This window comes from Brienomyrus brachyistius, chromosome 22 (assembly GCF_023856365.1).
Source record: "Brienomyrus brachyistius isolate T26 chromosome 22, BBRACH_0.4, whole genome shotgun sequence".
Classification (NCBI taxonomy): Eukaryota; Metazoa; Chordata; class Actinopteri; order Osteoglossiformes; family Mormyridae; genus Brienomyrus; species Brienomyrus brachyistius.
The window spans coordinates 17,791,092-17,813,068 of record NC_064554.1 but is presented as its reverse complement, the minus strand read 5'-3'; the positions used below and the strand labels follow the sequence as shown (position 1 = coordinate 17,813,068).

General features: G+C 49.5%; 1 protein-coding gene and 1 long non-coding RNA gene across 2 annotated transcripts in view; both read right to left on the bottom strand.

Moving 5' to 3' along the window:
* The window catches only part of LOC125718455 (cAMP-specific 3',5'-cyclic phosphodiesterase 4A-like), a 58,506-nt gene extending 36,606 nt beyond the window's left edge, over positions 1–21,900 (bottom strand). The window contains exon 1 of the mRNA XM_048992311.1: positions 20,698–21,900. Coding sequence (XP_048848268.1) covers positions 20,698–20,993 — 296 coding nt within the window. The 5' untranslated portion in view covers positions 20,994–21,900. The remainder of the gene's footprint in view (positions 1–20,697) is intronic.
* Positions 13,468–13,938, bottom strand: LOC125717456 (uncharacterized). The gene is made up of 3 exons (XR_007384544.1): positions 13,883–13,938; positions 13,610–13,804; positions 13,468–13,531 (listed from the first exon to the last, which is right to left on the bottom strand). It is a non-coding gene; the product is annotated as an uncharacterized LOC125717456 (long non-coding RNA).
* Positions 21,901–21,977: the final 77 nt, after the last annotated feature.

Below are 21,977 nucleotides of genomic sequence, written 5' to 3'. Positions count from 1 at the left end.
AGCATTAGTGATGGTCTATGTGCTTCAAGTCTCAGACATCTTCCTCATTAAAAATCACTGGTGGCCATGTTTTGGAGCAGAACACGGACCGTGGAGAGAGGTGCACGTGTGTTCCAGCAGCGGGAACTCTACAGTTTTCATCACTATACTCTCTTCACTTGGGCGTTTTTTTGTAATTTTGGAATTAAAAGGGAGGCTATGAGTGCTACACACACATGAACAAGTTTAATTATCATCAACCCGGCCCTGTGCAAAGGCCTGAACATGTTTTCTGACATTTATTAAATAGCTTTTGGCTCCAACAGCCACAGCCAAGAGAAGCAGGCCCTGAAACATCGGTTTAAACCCACCTCCAGTAAGATTGAGTGTTTTTAATATTAAATAATTCATATTAAATGACACATTATCAGGAGTCTGTAAAAGAAAGAAGCTCCCTGCAAAACCAGCAGGGTTAAGCGTTACTGATGAGCTCCTGTCCTCCCATTCAGTGATAGATGCAGACACACACACACACACACACACACACACACACAGGCTGGTAATTATATCTTTGTGGGGACTCTCCATTCATTTCTGAGGGAAACCCTAATCCCAACATGACGACCTTAACCCCTACTCAGCCCTAACCTTAACCGTAAGTAACCAAACTAAACACGAGGCATTTTTTAGTTTTTTGATTGCATTCACAAGCTGAAAAAATGGTCCCCACAACATCAAAATAACAGGTTTTTATTACATTTGGTCCCCCCCAATGTAATGTAAGCATAATCCACACACACATACACACACACACCAACTCCAGCCACGTCAATACCATTAGTTCTTTGCGAGACTTAGATTAGTAAGAGCTGTTAAAATGTCAGTGTGGTTGTCCACAAGCACAATGAGGGATGTGGGGAGGGGGGCAGAAAGGGTGGGAGGAGAAAATAATGCACAAAGAGTTGCCTGGAAAGATAATATCCGTTAATAAAATGCTATAATAAAACATCTATACAAGATACATTGACCCCCCCCCCCCAGCGCCTGATGCAAAAGGCCTTTACCATGCCAAATTCACAGCAACTGCCAGTCGCTGGTCCATAATACCGACAGAAGCTAGATCAGGGGTAGGGAACCTGATCCATGGAGAGCCAGTGCGGGTTTTTGGGATGGCCTCTCAGTCAGCCAATAATAAAGCAGCGATTCTCAACTCCAGTCCTTGGAATCCACTGTTATTGGCTGATTGAGAGGCCATCCCAAAAACCCGCACCGGCTCTCCATGGATCAGGTTACCTACCCCTGAGCTAGAAGGTCAGCATGCAGCACTGCGCTTCGGCTCGAACATGAATCTGCACCGTTGATGGTATGTTCCGGAGACACCGACATCTGGGTGCAGTGAGCACCACTTACAGACCAAGACCACTGGATGCTGGTAAAACCACTACCAGCCCATCCCCTCTGGGACCCTGACCCGACATTGCTCACATAAACCTGCCTCAAATTCTATATTTGGGATTCAATTTCTAATGAATGGTAACAATGATCTCCAGGTGTGGTAGTTGCACACAGAGCTGGATTCTCTTCTCTGGGGGCCCTAGGTCGACGTCAGCATGGACACTCCAGTGTTGCCGATTTAACAAACTGCTCCATTTTTCCCGAGGCCACCAGACCCTTGATGTTCTGGGGCCCTCGGCTATAGCTTATACCTCCGGCTGCTCCGTCAACAGGGCCATTTACACAGACCTCCACCCAGCCCCCCAGCCTCCCTTTCCTGGCCTGCCAGATAGCCTGCCACATAGTATGGTCTTTAAATACAGCCCGGTCGGCCAGCTAAAACATTCATGAGCCATGTCTAGTGCCTGGAGGCACAGTAAAACTGGCTAGGGAGCACAGGCTCACGCATGGGCACAGGCTCGCACATGGGCATAGGCTCGCGCATGAGCACAGGCTCGCACATGGGCACAGGCTCGTGTATGGGCACAGGCTCGCACATGGGCACAGGCTCGCACATGGGCACAGGCTCGCACATGGGCACAGGCTCGCGCACACACACATGCGTGTCTTCTTAGCTGTCATTGTGCCACCGAATCACTTTGATGCATCATGATTCGTGAACTGCCACCTCCCCCCACTCCCCCCCCACAAAAAAAGCATAAACATTGAAGAAAAAAAAAAAAAGTTCTGGCAGTTGGTTTTTATAGCTGATTAACTCGAGGTTTCCTGGTCTTGTGGGGACACCCTCCCCAACAATGGCTCCACCAAGTAAGTACGCAAAACATTTACAGGCACGAGCTCGCAAGCCACTCCACCCCGTACTGCAGAATGATCGGAAATGACAGCTGCAAGTCAACATCCACCAAGCTGTGCAGATGAAGAGCGAGGAAACAAAACCAGATGAGTCAATAGACCGGGTTGCGCGGATGGACGGCACATTTGTCGGCCTTATCTGCTTGCCCTTTCCAGAACATTCCTAGGAGCAGACGAGGGGTTTGGCATTTAGTGCTCACCTTCTCTTTGGTCTACGATTTGTAAAATTCTCAGGCTATGCCTGTGTGTAGCTGGTGGAGAAGGGGCACACAAAGCAGTTAATGGAGCCTTGCAGTGACCTGCTCATCGTTGACTAAATGCACTCTGGTCATTTTCAATGTATCTGGTTACCGTTCGGCTTTGTCGGTGCTCCATCTGTATTCTGATTGGCCTCTGAGCTCCGCTGGTCACACCCCCATTCCCTCCATCTCATTATTCATTTATTAATGTTTGCTTTTACTTCACTCATCTTAGCAATTATTATTGGTGGTACTTAGACCCCGCTTTCAACCCCTCCCACCCTGTCATCTGTGAAGGAAGCCATTTTCTTGCTCGGTTGCCAAGCGCAGATGCAAATCCCCCCCGCCACACGCCCTCCACCCCCAACACCACTGGCTCACTCAGGCATTTAGCACCTGGCAGATTGTTGTTTTGACACCCCCACCACCACCACCTCCCCCCATTTTGATCCGAATGGAAAATTACGACTCTATTTACTGATGCCATAGGGTCTGTTAAATCTGTCGCTCCTAATGAGTTTTGTGACTCCAAGCGAAGGCAGCGTGCTGTACGTCTCCGCATAGCTGCCGTTTGGGTAAGGGCGGAGTCCAGCATCTGCGTGGGCGGGGACCCACTGAGACCTCCATTCACGGGCTCTGCGCAGACGATGCCCGCACAGACGGCTACGTATAGTGCGGCAGCCCCTAGATGCGTTGGCCGAGTCTCCTGTGGCAGCGGAAGCAAGCGATGGAGTGGGTTTCTCCCACGTTGGCAGGGACAAGCGGGCGAATAGTTTCACCAGCAGCAGTAAGTGTGTGCGGATGACCGACCTCTCGCTGTTGGAATAATCCATCGGCACTGACTTCAGGTCAGATGAGAGATTCAGATTATTATTATTACATCAGATTATCCAGTGGAGGGGAAACGTTATCAGAAACCACTATTTAAAATGCCAAGCATAAGGAGGGCATCCAGGGCAGAGGAATCTCAAGAAGCCATTGTTACTCCTTTACGCCAGACAAGACTAACTTGGGGTGGGGGGTGTAATCGGTGACACACTGGCCTGATTAAATATTTAAACTTCAATTTGAAGATAATGTGAATTATTTGAACTGAGATTACATATTTAAACGACCAGTGAAAAATTATTGTGCCCAAAGTGATGGATTTCTGAGTGCGTACAGATACTTCTCAGGAGGCTTCAGCCAGCACGTCCTCTGTCATATCGTTCTGATAGGACATTCACACTTTGATGTGAGCACAGTCTAACTGAGCCCTACACAGGTACATGATAACTGAATTCTGTACCCATATCCTATTCCCCATCACACTGTACCTGTATCCTGTTCCCCATCACACTATACCTATATCCTATTCCCCATCACACTGCACCTGTATCCTGTTCCCCATCACACTATACCTATATCCTATTCCCCATCACACTGCACCTGTATCCTGTTCCCCATCACACTATACCTATATCCTATTCCCCATCACACTGTACCTGTATCCTGTTCCCCATCACACTATACCTATATCCTGTTCCCCATCACACTGTACCTGTATCCTGTTCCCCATCACACTGCACCTGTATCCTGTTCCCCATCACACTGTACCTGTATCCTGTTCCCCATCACATTGTATCTACATTATATCTTATTCCCTATCAAATCGTACCTGTATCCTGTTCCCAATACACTGTACCTATATCCTGTTCCCCATCACACTCTATCCTAATACGTCTCACACACTCCACCACCCAGCAACACTACCCAGTCCTATGACATCAACATCCCCACTTACCCCGTCATACTGTAACTCTGCCCTACCCCAGTACCCTGTCACAGTGACTACCCTCAGGGGGTGGGGGGGGGATTGTTACTCTCCCCTTCAGCCCACACAGGGAGGGTATTTTTAGTATATCAGCCTGTCTCTGAGTTAGAGAACCTGACTCCATCTCTACAGACTGGGTTGCTGGGGCTGTTATTTTAATCCACACAGCTGAGCGCGAGTGAGTCATCAGCCGCTACCTTTGTGTCACTGTAGTCCTCTCTTCTTTCCCCTCAATTTCTTCCCATTGCTCCTCTTCCCCGTTTCCACACCATTCTTCTGTGCCTCCTGCCCATCCTTCAGTGTCTGTCTGCAAGCACCCGTGTCTGTCATCCTCCCTAGTTGCGACCATCTCTCTCTCTCTCTCTCTCTCCTCGTATTTTTGCACGACATGCTTTGCTAAGCGGTTGCCATGATCCTGGGTGACTTACATAACTTACGGCCTCTACATTCCTCCTGTCTGGCGAGCGTGCTCCTCGCTCCCAGGTGAAGCAGATGTTCTCCTCCTCCTGAAACCCGTCCCACATACCCCTGCCTTCTCCTTTCACCCCCCCCCTTCCTTACCGCTCTTCCTCACTTACCGTGCCCTCCCACCCCAATCTCATTCTTTGTCTCTCAATCTCTCCATTTCTCTCGCTATTACTCAGCGCTCTCTGGCTCTCTCAAACAAATCACTTCATTGGCATGAATAAAGCCTCAGCGAATGAAGACAAAAATTATTCACTTCTCCGCATTCAAAATTGCTATATAAATAGCAATAACACCTGAATAAATCAAATTTTAATATTACAAGTAATTCTATTGTTAGAATGTTCCAGATCCACATAGGTATTTGGTAGCTTATCTCGATGCTTTCAATACTATCCAACAATTCATGCATCCATTTTCAATAAACATTTATCCTGGGAAAATCAACATAACACAGGCGAGGAAATTGGCAGCCAATAAGCATTCAATCACAGCACAAAAATAAAAGCTATTTGCTTTTTTATATCAGGAATGGTTAGTCACTGTCACCCAGGCACTGACTGAGCATGATGGGTAAATGTTAGAAAATGAGCCGTGTCTCCACCAATGGCAAGCTGCCATTAACAAATCCAGAGATGCGTGTGAAATATGGAGGGGTGGGGGGCCGTGGGGGGGGGGGGGTCCTAGACGGGTGTGGACCCCTGCGTCATTCAGCGTGAGGCGTTTTGGGGCCACCCTGCTTTCCTTCCAGCTCGATCCGTCGCCACAGAAGGAATGAAGCGACATTTTACAGCGAGAAGGCATCCACGCCTCGCTCGCTTCGGCAGGCCGCAGTTAAATGTCACTTAACGAGGCAAACGGCCTTACTCGCTACCTCCGACATGTTGTGGCGTTATGGCGGTAAATTGCAAACCCCGATGCTTTGCTTGCTCCCCTGCGCCCATTACATTGCCAATCGACGGTATGGAAGAATTTCAAAATCCCGTTTTGACCCCCACTGTGGACATGCAGAGGGTTTTATTTACGTCAGGATGTGAAGAGTGGCACTCTCCTCTTAGGTACCTCTGGTACCATTTCCCCCTCATTTGGGCTGGAGAATTCTTCTTTTCCTTTCCCAGATTGGGTTCTGTGATCTGTACCTTTTCTGCCGTCGTCTTCCTCGGAGAATCACTCCACCGACTTCGGTGAATCATCCGCCGTTTTCCTCTTGCTGGCAGAAATGTTCCTGTCTTGGATCCCTCCAGAGAATCCACCGCAAGGCCGTTTTCTTGCGAAAGCGCGGCGTATTAAATTAAAGCCGGGCTCATTGATCAATTTATCGATCTTTCAGGGCTGCCGCGCATTATGCAGAAAGCTTTTAATGGACTTTACTACAACCTGATCCATTCCGTAGCATTAGACAGCCAGCTAATATGCATAGCAACAGCCAGGACACGCAGAAAGTGAGGTCTTTGGTGTCAGGGGTCAAATTCGTTAACAAAATCCTGACAAAACAAAACTAGAACTCAATCAATCATAACTGCCCTCTGAACTACAGGAATCTCCCCTCTTTACATTCACAAGGTCACCTATCAGTCATGGAAATATGTCCGTGCTTGACCATTCCTCACCTCTGTCCAGACCAAATTGCCATTTTCACCCATTGTGCTACTGATGTCTTCTGAAAATCGTTCCCTTCCCTTTTTTTCCCCAATCCATGATTTCATTGCCCTACCCGTCTCCTTTCCTCTCACAACAGGTGGAGGAACTTTACAGCGGCACAAGGCCATCGGGCAAGATCATCTCTGCTGCAATCGAGATATCGATAAGAACACAGTCCAATTACCTCACTGCGTATGGCGGCCGGTATTCGTTACCTGCATTCGGGATTTGTAAGGGCTAATACAGGGAAAGATGATGAAGATGCAGGAAGCAGACCAGTCATTGGCTGGTGTCAGTTCAACAAGCAGTACGGGATTGGCTGTACAAACGGCAACCTGTACAAAAAACTACACAGACAGGCTGTCGTAACACCTGGGGCGCTGAGAGTGGCCTGTGACTGCGTAATGTGGTTCTGAGGTTTACACCTGTCTGTCCCCAGCGATCTCACTCCAGCCTGTTAATCACGGGCCATCCCAAGAACTGCAGCACTGCTGCTCCTGCAACTATAACCCAGGCCGTGGCACAGTGCAGGAGCAAAGTCGCACTAAACACACACGGAAGGATGCATCTGTATGGACTGAGAGACGACACTTGTTTAATTTCATTTCTGTCTTCCCCTATACTTATTTTTAGCTGCCCAGAGCACAGAACACAGAGCAGACTGGACATACTGACTCCCACCGGGGGCTTGACAGGAAGCGCGACGGTCCTCAGACTCGCCTTCCCATAAAATCCAGAGCCACTTCCCCAATAACAGCACCTCTCTCTTTCTGATTCTTGCCTTCTCTCCGCTTCCTCCCTCTCCTCCATTTCCCCTCTCTCTTCTTCTGCCTCCTCCCTGGGATCTACTGCTTCACCTTTAGCCTCCTGTCTCCTGCTTCGCCTTTGCTGCTCGCCCCTCCAACCCCCCATCCCGTACAAGGCTAGGGTCCCTTGTCGCGTATGATTAGGGCACACGCACTTTAACCGAGGACGATGACGCGTGCCTTAACCTGTCACCGAGCATCAGGATCCCGTGCTTGGAAAGAGGGAGGGAGAGAGAGGTGGGGAACAGGGAGAGGAATCTGTATGACATTAATATTGATGAATCAGCTGGTGTCAGAGCAATCAGCAGCTCTTGGGTTCCTAATACATCAATCAGGGCCGCAGTAAGCTGGCAGCCTATAGTCTATTGGTGGAAGCACAGGGCACGAGGGCAGCGTGCCACCTGGATAGGATGCCAGTCCATTGCAGGACACACATGCATCTCTTAGAAGGCGATGTCTGAATCAGCAGGTTAAGATGCTGTGCAGAAGGTTGTTGGTTCAGATCCCATGGTCAAGAGAGTGATGTCACCATTGAGCCCTTGAGCAAGGTCCTTAACCCCCAATAGCTCCAGGGACTGGGTGACCTGCCGTCTCAAATGTACATCGCTTTGGATAAAAGCATCTGCTAAATAAATAAAATGAAAAAAATAAAATAAAAACATCACACAAATTCCCACAGAAACCCCCAAAATCACATATAGAGCTGGGGGTGAGATTCAGACCTGCAACCCCAGAGAGGTGAGCTTGCTACCCCCCCCCCCATACATTCTGCATCCAATGAGCTGGTTCTGCTGACAAGTACAGAAGAGTTTGCTGGAGGACTGCTGTGAGACACGATTCCTGGGAATCACCAACAGCTCATTTATCATCGTGATTCAAACACTATGCAAGACAAAAGAAAATAATTAACCGCACTAAAACAACAAAAGAAAAAGCTGTAGAGAATATAAGGCAAATGCCAGCAAGCATTACACCACCACCCCCTTACACCGCTCGACTGATGAGCACTGACACACTGGTCAGTAGAGACAGTCCCACAAGGACTGAAGTCACTAGCAGGTGCATTTTCTGCCAACATGCGTATCCTGGGCCTGTGGTTCTATGTCTGACCTGGTCTACCCCTTGTGAAGTAAGCAGAGTGTGCCTGGAGATTGTGGGTAAAAATGCACCGGGGTTGAGGTCATTTTTGACCAATGGGATTCAGACACAAGACTGGAGGAACCATTTCAGAGTGCATCTCAACAGGAGGGACAATACCCAGATGTTGCTGCCCCTCCATTTCCCTCCATTTTCCTTTTCCTGAAATTCCTGTTTTTATCATATCATGCCGAACCCCGAATTAATCGGCTTTGCTGTCCTCCCATCCTGGCGTCACATGGTTCCCAGTCTTACACTTCGCAGCAGGCTTTTAATGTACGTTATATTGGTCCATACGCTACACTTACATACGACTGTGTTCCGTATATAGCAGAAAAACAAAACGGATGTTATTAAGCTTTTAATAAACTGGTACGGTGTTTTAATGGCTTTGAACTCAGTGGCTGGGAAACGTCCACTTGTGGGACAGCTTCCGGGACAAAGGGCGAGAGAGGGAAGCGGGAGAGTTACAAAAACAGACCATCATGATGCATCCGCTGCATTTGGCTTTAATCGCAGTTTCGTAATTAACTGTAATTGTAGGCCGGTAACCTATCACACCTGTTTGTTTATTTTGGAACGGGAAATGGTATAATTAAAACTCAATTGTTTAATTTTTGTCCGCTGAAAGATGAACACTCCACAGTAAGAGGGAAAAAAAAAGCACATGGAGATTTGGAGAGTTTGTGTGTCATACGGCATTGGCCACCGCGTGAAGTTAAAGATTACTGATCACACAAGAAGCTTCCATTTACTTATGAAGCAGACGCTTTTGATCAAAGCGACATACAAGTGAGGAAAGCTTGGGGTCTGAGAGCAGGGTCAGCCATTGTTCACCTCCTTTGGAACAATTGGGGTTAAAGGTCAAGGGTCAAGTTGGAGTGAAGGGTCAGGAGACCGCTTTACAGCCCCTGGAATGTGAAACTACAACCTTCCAGACATGGGAACTGTTTCCTAACCTAACAAGGCCAGAACAGAATATGATAGCATGGTCACCACGCTTCCATGATGAGGGAAAGGCCAGGGTTTGGTCAGTGGGTGGAGATTGGGGCCGGCTGGCAGACAGACATGGTGCTGAGGCTGAGAAATCACCAGGTCACCCGGGAGTGGTGTCCCGTTGTCAGGGTTTACGGGGGTGAGGCTGGGACAGGATAAACATGGCACAGATGGAAAGCATGAAAAATTTTTAATAGATTTGGCGAGCATTAGAAACAGAATTGACCAGGGGTGTGTGTGTGTGTGTCAGGGTAGCGAATTTGAGTCTGTATTGGAGTCAGAGTCTAGATGGCATTCTGGATGGGAGTCAGAGTCTTGACAGGAAGTCTGGATGGGATTCAGAATCTCGATGGAAGTCTGGATGGGAGTCAGAGTCTGGAGGGGAGTCTAGGTAGGAGTCAGAGTTTTTTTGAGAGCCTGTATTGGAGTCAGAGTCTAGATGGCAGTCTGGGTAGGAGTCAGAGTCTTGACGGGGAGTCTGAATTGGACTCAATCATGATGGAAGTCTGGATGGGAGTCAGAGTCTGGATGGAGTCTGAAAGGGAAACAGAGTCTCGATGGGGGTCTGGAGGGGAGTAAAGCATCTGGTGGGGGTCTGGATGGGACTGATGGTTTTACTGGGGCCAGAAAGAAGAGAAAAGATTGTAAGTGTGGGGAGGATTTGAAGGACTGTCTGAGGATTCCCTGAGTGGCTGGATCCTGCAATTCTGGGTTTCATCACAGCTGAACATCTTTGGGATCCACTCCGAAACCGCACAGATGGAAAGCAGGCATCCGGCAGCCTCCCAGAAAACCGGACGGGCGAATGGAACGGAGGCACAGAACCGGGGCGGAACTGCATTCATACCAAGAAACAAGCATGAGATGAAAGCAGGAGAGATGATTATGCCGGTAATAAAGAAGCGTATTTGTGCCTGAATTAACAAGCCCCCTGGCGGAATAAAACGAGTGCTGTAATTGGTGCTTTTAGAACCAGCCAATCAGAGCTTCACTGTCACACAGGGGAGCATGAAGCAGGATAAATCGCAGCTAGGTCGGGGGACCGCCCCTCTCTGAGCATCTCTGCCGGACACCGCCTTTGTCGCTCTCGCCAGCTCCTGCTAACATTTCTCATTCTATATATTTTTTTTCCTAAATAAATGCGATTCGTCTGCCGGTTACATAATTGTCGTGACTCAGAAGCTACAGATTCCAGTCTAATTCACACACATGCTCTAAACCAGGATTGCGACCGGGACTGAGGACAGGCCAGTCGTTAACGCATCCCGCAACGGAGCCCCTGTCAACCTGCCCCTGCCACCTTCCCCCCCATAGCCCCCCACACCCCCGTCCAATCAGGATCGGCACAAGCCTGCAATTTTCCCGTCGGGAGGTTGCGGCAGGCTGCCATTGTCCAATCACAAAAACTGACAGTCTGTCACTGTCCCATCAGGTTCGGGTCTGCAGCGCGGCGTGATTCATTCAGTCCCCTCGACTGGGATCGGGGGCGGTTGTAAGAGAGGGGCGTGCGTGTGGGGGGGGGGGGGGCAGGGATGGGGGAGAGCAGACTGTCAAACAGCAAGGGAGAGACGAACACGCTTAACGCTGGGCAGCAAATAAGTTTGGTGTAACTCCAACCTACAGACAGCGAGCTAAAAAAGGGGGGATTATTGCATTTGGCCGATTCTGTCACATTGTCGAGCTCCTCGCCGCCACGCAGTGAATGTGCTGACAGGCGACGTTCGCGCCGCTGCTTCTCGTCGTCTCTGTGTGCGACTGCTTTCTTTTTTTATTGTGTCTCCAGCAGCCAGTCACCTGTAAGCAGTGGCGGGACGCAGAGACACCCCCGCGCCCCGGCCCCCACGCCGCTCACCGCTTCCTGGGCCTCTATGAGAAATCGCATTGTCCCGGCTGAATCATGGAGGGCTGCACACATGCAGCTATTCCGGGGAAGCCACGAACATCCCTGGCTGCGGCTTCCTGCAGACGGCTATACACCCTCCACGCGCTTCGTACACGCCTCGCATACGCTCACCTGCACACACCCTGCTGCTCGCCACATTTGGGTTCATGACCGTTGCGATTTGAACAGCAGTAACCCCCACAGGCTCACACGGAGACCGGCTGCTTTCTGGACACTCCTACCCATCCCCAGCAAACGGGGTCCGTCTTTTGGGCACGGAGGCCCCCAGGTCCTTTGCCGAAGAGCACCTGCGTGCATGGCAGTGACACCTATAGGTCGCGGGGGAAACTGCGAAACGCCTACATCGGGCAAAGACGGAGGCGACTAAAGGGCCAGTCGGGCGAGAGAGCAACCGATGAAGCGGATAACGGGGCCAGGGGCGTGTGCCATTCCGGGCTTTTTCGGGGTTCTTCATTAACGTGTTCATGTGGAGGTCATGAGGCAAGCTACAGCAGGAAGCCTGTTTTATTCGGGTGGGGGGAGGGGATTTGGATGGTGCTGAACCAGAAGACGTCCCTGCTGGGCCCTGACAATGGCTCCTGAGTGTTAATCGATTCCTGTTCCCGAACGCCCGTCGCCTTGATAAACAGGGAGAGATAAGCCTGCAGATACATGCTATGGGGTCAAAGTGTTCCAGCTCTCAGATCGATGCCACCAACGGGTGAGACACGGACTGCAAAAGAAGGGAATGTGACACCCCCCCCCCTTCTGGAAGTGTAAAGCTGTGGAATCCGTCTCCTTTACTCCGGATAGCAGGGAAAAGCCGCGTTTTGTCTGGTTAACATGGAGCAGCCCTCGGTCGCTTTGTTCAGTTTTTTTGTTTTTCATCCTCCTGCTGCCAAGCGTCCCCTTCTGCCGGGAAGGAGCTGAGTCGAGGATGAAGGCGACCGCCGGGGGCTGATATCAGTGCCGATTCCAGCCCCCCACCCCCCGCAACAGTCCAGTTGCTGGACTCCGACGCCACCGTCAAAGCGTGATTCAGAGAGTCTGACTCTGAAGGCCTGCTTTTGTTTAGTTCGTCAAGTCCGGCGACTGTCAGATATTTTCCGCACATTTGCTTGAATTCAAGCTTAGGAGACCCTCCAGCAGAGTGTCACCAACAAGAGAAATGGACACAATGCCAGCACAGACCCACAGGTCAAACCTACCACTGCGGGGGCTGCAGTGACCAAAACACTGGGACCGTAAAAAACAAAAAGTGGGGGGATGGAGGAGAGACGGAGACACAGACAGCCGACGGCGATCTTCCCCAGGAGCGTGAGACGGCTAACGTGCTAACACGAGTCAGGGGAGGCTGCAGGGAAGAGCCAGACTGTGGGCTGAACACAAATGGAGAGGGGGGTAGGGTAGGTGGGGGCACCGGGGACGAGAACGAGGCCGAGAGTGAGAGGAACACCTGAACTCCTGGTGTGAATCGATACCGTTGATATCAGCCCAGTGTTAGCATGAGGGGAATACAGGTGTGCGTTTGTCTTTGTGTCTGTGAGTCTCTGGTGCTACGCAAGTCCTCTGCAGCATTCATCATCATAATCTATTATCTAGCTATTACACAGCTGGCCGCACGGTGTGTACATGACCTAGAAAGCCCCCCACGCACCACGCGCGCGTCATGCGGCCACGCAGAGTTTGTGTACGCCACCTAAGCTAATTACTCCCCCATGCATTTCATCAAGGCTTAACAAGTCCACCAGGGATCTGCGAAGGATGGCGCAGCTGGTGACCGCATCCCCCCTTTGGGCTGGGGGCAAGGGGGCGGACAAGGGAGGTAGAGGGCCAGAGCACGGAGAAACAGCAATGCTCCTGTGGAAAACCTCGCACAGATCCGGGGAAAAAATAAGATCAGGAAAGCACTGTTGAATAAAGGCAATTTATGCTGAGAGAAGCCGAAGGCGATTTTAAGTCCCAGTTAAAACATGGATTAAAATTACAGAACGGCGTTCCTGGGAATGATCCCAGCAGGAAACAGAGAAAGTAAAGAGAGAGGGGAGATGAAAGGGAAAAATCACAGCCAGCCGGAGCCTTTTCTCAATGTATCTGATAAACAGCGCACCTGTCCACACTGTCTCCATGTGCAGTCCCCTAATCCCACCTGTCCACACTGTCTCCATGTGCAGTCCTCTAATCCCACCTGTCCACACTGTCTCCATGTGCAGTCCTCTAATCCCACCTGTCCACACTGTCTCCATGTCCAGTCCTCTAATCCCACCTGTCCACATTGTGTCCATGTCCAGTCCTCTAATCCCACCTGTCCACATTGTGTCCATGTCCAGTCCCCTAATCCCACCTGTCCACACTGTCTCCATGTCCAGTCCTCTAATCCCACCTGTCCACACTGTCTCCATGTGCAGTCCTCTAATCCCACCTGTCCACATTGTGTCCATGTCCAGTCCTCTAATCCCACCTGTCCACACTCTCTCCATGTCCAGTCCTCTAATCCCACCTGTCCACACTCTCTCCATGTGCAGTCCCCTAATCCCACCTGTCCACACTGTCTCCATGTGCAGTCCCCTAATCCCACCTGTCCACACTCTCTCCATGTCCAGTCCTCTAATCCCACCTGTCCACACTGTCTCCATGTGCAGTCCTCTAATCCCACCTGTCCACACTGTCTCCATGTGCAGTCCCCTAATCCCACCTGTCCACACTGTCTCCATGTGCAGTCCCCTAATCCCACCTGTCCACACTGTCTCCATGTGCAGTCCCCTAATCCCACCTGTCCACACTCTCTCCATGTCCAGTCCTCTAATCCCACCTGTCCTTGGGGTGGTGTCGTTCTAATTCAAAACTGAACCACACACCCAGCAAAGAGCGGTCAAAGCTGAAGGTCAAGGCTATGAGCTCAATTCTATGTGGGCTGGGCTCAGCTTTCATGGGGACATTTCAGGTCCAGAAAGTAAAAATTCAACCAATCAATCGCGTATAAAGAGTCAAAGACAAGTACTCAACTGGTTGGTTGATACAAAATCTTGGTCTGGATTTTTACTCTCTGGACATGAAATGTCCAGAAATGTCACCCCATCTCTGGAGGCAAGCAATTTAGATGAAGGGTGAGTTGGGGGTGCACTTCCCAGAAGCTTCCGTTAGTATCTTACGTAGTTGGACCCATTCAGTTTTATGGTTCCAACTATGTAAACTGCTAGCACAGTTAGTAACTCTGCTTTTAGAAAAGATACCCCTAGAACAAAATACCTGTCAGAGTACAACAGAAGAACCACAGTATGCTGTAAATGCACCTCTTGGCACAGTTATGTGGACCCCTGGTTGTCTAAAAATTCTCTGAGATCATGATGTGTGGAGAGCTGATCCCAGATTCAGACTAGATTCCAGTTGGACAACCGAATCGAAGGGACTGATCGACTGGTATTTGGCCTTAGATTCTGTAGAATTTTTTTCTTTATGCTTGAAAATGACGTTTTACGCCAGAAAAATAAAGTACCAATTTGTCCCTTTGAGGGTACAATTACTTGTCACTGTTGCTGCACCCTCAAGGGCCTGCCAGCTGTGCCCTAGCTGTAGTAAATGTACCTTTTACGGTACAGAGGTGGACTCTGAGGGACATTGCTGTACCATTTGAGGTACATTAACATTGTTTGTACCTCGGGGAACAAAACTGCAGCAGGGTTGTACCTTTTTTTCCGACAGTAACCCAGTTGACTTGTATCAAAAAATTCAAAAGATTCACCTCCGGCTCCCAAGGGAAGCATGTGATTAAAAAAATGAAAACATGGCAAAAAAATGGCAACAGAGAGAGAATTGGTGGGAAAGATCTAACGGGCAAATAAAACCCAAACCCGTCATGTGCGTGAGCTTCATGCTGACCTGCGTCGACAGCAACAGCGTGGAAATAGGGTGAGATTCAAACCTGGGGTCGGCTATGTGCAGAGCTGGAAAGACACGGGTTGGTTCCCCCTCAGCTTGACTGTAACGGCTGGGGGGGGGTATACAAAAATGCAGGGAGTATGAGCTGAGGACGCTTGGCCACATTATCCTACCAAACACAGTTAGCATATCATTTTCCTTTAGTGGAAAATATGTATTTATTTTACACGCCCACAAAACATGTAACCATAGCAACGAATAAGCCTTCGGCTGCCCGGTGGGTTCCGGAATGTTTTTCAGTTCTCAGTGGTGCGGGCTCAGGGTTCAGGGGGATGACAGCAGGCGGGTGCATGGACCGGGCGGCCGGGGAGGGCCAAGCTGGGGAGCCGCTTGGCCACCGGGCCGTGCCCAGCCCCCTCTGGTGTCTGGGCGCTGCCACCGAACAGCACCTGTCGGGTGTCACGGCCGCGCAGTGGTGCAGCGTTCAGAGACATTATCGCCAATTAGGACGGGAGCCAAGCGCCGCTCGAAGCAGGCGGGTGGGGGCGAGCGGGGGTGGGGCAGCAGGAGCAGGTGCTCTGGGAGCTGCCATGTGGCAGGTAACCTCTGCATCATTGTTATTAATGAAGAGAGACAAGCCACTTCGGGGGGGGGGGGGGGGGGGGGCGGCGTGCTCACAGCCTAAGGGTCTCATCATAGCAGTGTCACTGGGGACATGGGCTGAACCTCAAAAATCAATGCAAACAGGCAAAATAAATACTTAGCACTGTAAAGGGGGATGCCCCCCCCTCACCAGTGTCAACAGGCCTCCATACACACCTCTGATCACACACACACACACACACACACAGATCACACATGACCATTTAAACAAAGGCAAAAAAAAAGCAAAAACAAATATGTGCATCAGAAAATAGACACACGAGCAGCCAATCAGATGTGGTTCACCATAGATGTGCCTGACGATAAAGGAATATGGATATCATACAAAATATACATACTTATAAAAAACCGATGCATCTGCACAGGTGCAGAAAGTCGCTGCAACCAAAGACTCAAAGCCAATCACAGAATCACTCAGCAAACAAGAACGCAGCCCCTCGACAGGCAGCGCTTAAGCCTTACAACCAGAGACCCTTAATCCCCCTGAACCACTGTGTCCTGGAGGTTGTCTTTCTCCTCTGGCCCCTAATTAATTAGCTGTGATTGAGCCGTTGATTGAATGGAAGGAGCGAATCAAAGGGCATTAAAGCGAAAGTGTGTGTAATGTGTGATTTTCCAATCACATCCCGGTCTCTCATGGGCCTTCAGCAATCAGGTAGCGGCTCGAGCCATTCCATTAAAATTCAGCTCTGCTCCAGTGTTTGTTTCACAAATAATCAAATAATGGAAACGCAACACACCCAGAACACTTTTCAATTAAGAGATTCTGTAAACGACTTCTAATTCAAATGATGAACACAGTGGGCTATTCATCACAATGGTGCAGTCATCCCTGCTTAACCCGCATTGTCTTCTGTAATTCTGGGGATCCCCGGCAGCAAGAGGCTCTCCCCAACGGGATGGGTGCCTACCGCAGGTCCTCCGCCATGCATTGATTGTGGCACGCCTTCAGTTATGCAGTTCACGGTCCAAAGCAAAGCAATTAATAGCTCAGCTGGCCCAGAGTAAAACTTCACACAGAAAAGGTCACCAGGTCCAGGATCAGAAAAGCACCCTTTAGGTGTGTCAGGTTGAAGTGACTGTTGGGAACTTCTGTTGAACCCTTGAGTGGGGTACGTTGTAACCAAACAGTAACCTCACTGCGCATCACTAATCACACATTTGAGTTGCATCCATGCATTGGGTGCTGAGTTGTGGTCAGTTTAGAGCCTGTCTCAGGAAACACAGCACACAAGGCAGGGGATGTACTGGATGAGATATCAGTCCCTTGCAGGCCAGGCACACAATCACACGCTGTGGGACATTCAGAGAGATCAATTCACATAACAGCATGTTATTGTATTTTTAGAAGCAGGAGTACATGAAGGAAACCAGCACAACACAGGGACAAGGTCCAAACTCCAAACATGAAAAACATGGGTGGGATTCGAACCAACAACCCAGGAGGTGTGTTAGAACACTGCTATCCATATGTTGCCTGCATCCATTAATTAATAAAACATCCATCCATCCATCTATCCATTTTCTGAAACCACTTGTCCTATTCAGCGTTGCAGAAGGTAATTAATAAAATATGATTCTTAAAAGATTAATCCATTTTTATTCATTATTATGAAGAATAACGATGATGAATGCAGCACAAAGCTGGATGTCAATGGATGATCGACTGGTTCAGAAGCTGGTCTCCACGGAGACCACCTCCCGCATCTTTTACAGCTGCGGTGATCCGGATTTATCCTCCATGACCCGCTGCGCGGAGGGTCTTGCCACATCGGGGTATCCGTGCATACGACATGGTGGGACACCGGCGCTAAGGTCTGGACTGGCTACAAGCATTTCCTGGGGCGGCTAAGCCCCAGATTGGTTTGGTGCCCGGGTGCCGATTGAGCGGCCCGTCTGTGTGGCAGGCCCGAACTGACGGGGGGCAAGCGGCCGTGGGAAGATGTGCATGCTCTAGTGTAATGATTGCATACATTATTATACATCTTACTGCATAGCTATCCTTGCTGTCACTGCAATCATTACACACTTTACCACATCGGTGTCCTTGCTGGCACTGTAATCATTACACACTTTTTTTGCGCAGTTTTCTTTGTTGTCACTGTAATCCTTACATAATCGTTGCAAAAATAATTTAATTTGGGATTGTAAGTCAGAGTAGCATACATGTGAACATGACACAGAATGGCCATCTGGGTCTATGCCAGCATTTCTCAACCCAGTGCTCGCGGACCCAGACAGTTCACATTTTTGCTCCCTCCCAGCTCCCAGCCGATCAAGAACACCGAATACCTGGTGCAGGTGATGAGATGGCAGACAGCGAAAATGTGGGGCTGTTTTGGTGTCCCCGAGAACTGGGTTGAGAAACACTGGTCTGTGCAGCTTTACCAGGACCAAGAGAGGGGAAAAACCCAAACAATGAACTTAATGAAACAGGAGAAGTGAATCAACACAACACTGGAAAACTACCAGCTACACACATGGAGAGGCAGGGCAGGGAGAGGAGGTGTAAATCACAGACCGGGATTATCCGTACGCCGCCTGCTGCGAGGAAGACCCCAGTCCCCTGCAGGTGACTCACACGTACGCTCACTCTCTCACTCGCTCACCCGCTCACTCTGAGGGCTTGGCCTCACCCCTCTTGCGCAGCTGTGCCAACCGACAAGCACCGATCTGTGGTATCCGGGTCGCACCACCGGAGATACCAGTCCAGAGCCAACGGAACCAGTCACGCTTCAACTCCAGGAGCTTACATCACCGCCGTCAAGCTCCGCTGCACAGAGGCAGGAGGTGGGGTCAGCTTCCTCCAAAGGTGCATTTTAATCCACAGAGTCTCCTTCTCTCAGATTACTTCCTGCCTTGGAATCAATAAATTGTGCCCTCAAGCACACGCCACAAACGTTGCCTCACATCCACACTTCTTTGAAGAAAGACAACAGTCAGAACACAGTTCAACTTAAACCCAATAACCGATACTTAGATGTGGAACCACAACATTCAAAGCAGGGTCGTTCTATTGGCTGCTTAAGTCTCCTTAAACTCACAGGACACATCCATGTCATATAACGGGCAGTCGAAATCTGACCATACTGAAACACGCCAGTCTCCTGGTCCATCCCCACCAGCCGATATCAATATTACTGTGGTTTCTACGCTATTTCCCTCAAACGGCAGGTCATGTGCCAAGCGTGATGAAACGCTGCCGAGACAGGGTATTCCTTGCGAACCCAGGAAAAACTGAGCCCAGATGATGACCCCCCAGGAAACTGAGGCAACGCCAGCCATCACCCTCCTTCCAATCTGCCCACAACAAATGCTTGTCCCCTCTCCCCAGGACAGGACACTGCAGGGGGAGACCCACCAGTGGTAAATGGTGTCATTACTGGTTGAAACCACCACAGCTCGGGGCCACGTACACCCAAGCGGGTGATTCAAGCCCTCACCTCGAGCTGCCCGCTCGATCACACGCGTAGGTCACACAATACCATGAAACAGTTTCAATTTACCCCACGTAAATAACATCGGACCGCTTCAGCACACAGACATTTCACACCTATAAAACTGTTGCGTTAATACACAAGAGCTTCCTACATGAGATTTGTTTTCTTTTTTTCTTCTTTTTTTACCACTTCATTATTCAACTGAGTCACAAGTGGCCGAAACAAAATGCCAGGTGTGAGATTCGATTCAGTCGAGGGTACCGGCAGCCCAGCGCGTGGCCGGCGGATCGGCGCTGACGTATCACCAGTAACGGCCGCGTGCTCCGAGCCCTGGCGGGGCCGCGGATGAGTGGGTCCTGCCTACGACATTGGGAAAAGGACACCCCTAACCGGGGGGACTCGTGCTGTGGCGGCCTGGAGGGCTCGGCACAAGGTTTGTGATTAGGAGGTTTACTTCAGTGAGGGATGCTGTTGTACTGGCCCTTAAGTGAAACACTCAACTTGAGGGGCGGGGGCTGCTTTGGTAAATAATAAGCTGTTTTCAGGAGGAAAGCCTTAAGGTGTAACTTATGTAAATCGCAATGAAAATGACATTTACTGGGGAAATAATAATTTCACTTATCAAACTCCAGTTTATTTTTTTTTTATTATTATTGGAGGGGAATTAAATGAAGCCTCTCTTAATTCTCCTCGTGATAACATTAAGCTCTGTATCAGTATTTTTGCCTTCCCCAAGTGTATTACTGTCTTCTGGAGAGCTATATGAGGGAAGCATCTTACAATTGCGAACGTTTAAATCGTTATAAAGCTGCTGTAATTTAGTGATTAAAGCTGAAGGTGGCAGGATTGTTGCTGTATATTAAGGGTTTTTCACGGGGAAATCCGGGGGGGTTGATGATGGGCCATCCCGCTGCGCACCGAAGGACCTCTTCTCTGCTCCAGGCATCCCCATGATAGTGCACCCTCCCGCGGCGTGTGCGCACCTGTGCCGGCGCCTCGCGTCTTCGCCAAGCTGAACGCGCAGCCGCATCGGCACACACTGGGGACCTTTGATACCATTAAACGCACCAGAGCAACTTTATTTGCTATTACTTTTACGCAGGTCTTGTCACTGGCGATGCGAAAATACGGCTATTCACGATATGTCCTGCACGTCCCTATCTCTGTGTGTGGGCGAGCGCGCTGGTACAAAGTCAGCCCATTAGTGCTTGAGCGCACTTCCGGAAGACTGATGACATCCCAAACTTAGGCTTTTATAAATGTCCTACACATCGAGCAATAACGAATCAAGCGGCTCCGCCGAGAACCCACGCCTCCCGTTTCCAAAAACAAAGCACTTCACATCTGTTAACTCTTCGCACAGCCTCCAAACTGGGGATGGGGGGAGATCTGTGTACCGAGTCCAGGTAAAAGGCTTCTTATTTAAAATTTCCCACGGTTGTTCGCTTACCTTTTATTTCCCACACAGTTAGCGATAGACGTGCTGGTCGTTCCATGAAAAGAGGATGGCCACGACATCCGAGTCTTCTTAAGCCCGGGTCGGTCGCTTGTGTCCACCGCGTTGGAGCGCTCGATCTGTGGGTGGTGGTGCCGATCCGTGTCCGAGTATCCACGGTGCTTTATTTTGATTGGGGTCCGGGGCTGTCTCCAGAGGTGTTGCGGAGGCTTGAGGGTGGCCTGCCCCTCCCGGGGCACTGGCAAAGACAAAGACAAGCTCTTCCTCGAGCAAGGTGGCGTTTCCATCATAGTGCAAATATAACGATCCTTTAAAAGTAAAATACCTGACTCTATGTACAATATTCAAAACTAACTAATTTGGCTATGAATTATTTTATAAATTCAAAAATAAATTTCTATTTCCATCATGAAAATAAGATCACAGTGCTGTCAGACGTAGTTGAGAGCTACTCTCGGTAGTGTAATATATTGCTATCCAGTCAAAATCCAATCAAAAGTTTTCTTTTTATATAAACCCAGAAAGATCAGTTGCTGTGTGCACATCCGATCATTTAAACCGTTAGAATATCCACGGGGCAGATGACTGGAGACAATAGCGAGCGTATCTTCTCCCGAAGTTAGTCGCCTCATCGCCCATGGCGCAATGGAACACTTATTTACAGCGCAATTTATTGCTTTTTATCAGTCGCTTATTGCAGAATCACAGACCACTGGCGCAGCGCTGCGAGGTATTATTGCCGCCCGCGGCTGCACCTGTCCATCAAAGCTCACCCGTAATCGCTCCTTTTCTAAACGGATCCATAAAAAAGTATCCGGAACGCGAGAATTTGGAGCTATAACGAACGAAGAAACAACACAATTTTTTAAATACGATTATCGCTCTTTCAAGTTAAAATATTCCGTAACACTGCTTTATATGATGACACTCCGGCTTTTAATTATGGCTATATCTAAACAACTGCGAAAAAACACCTTCTGTTGTTCATTTTCTTTATTTTAACCCGTCAAGCATTGGAAACAGCAACCGGTTCCAGTCGAAAAATGTTTAAGTCTCTCCTGCTATTTGTCTTGTCCGGTCGGCCTCTATTTTCCCCTTTTTCTAGGTTGTCGGCAGCAGTTTTATGGTATTTAGAATACACCATTGCGCCTCCCTCGTCATCTCTTGGTGCTCACGTCGTACTCCCTCTCGCTCCCTTTCGCTCTGCCTCTCAAACACATACACATATACACACACGCGCACACACACGGACTCACGCGCGCGCACACACACAC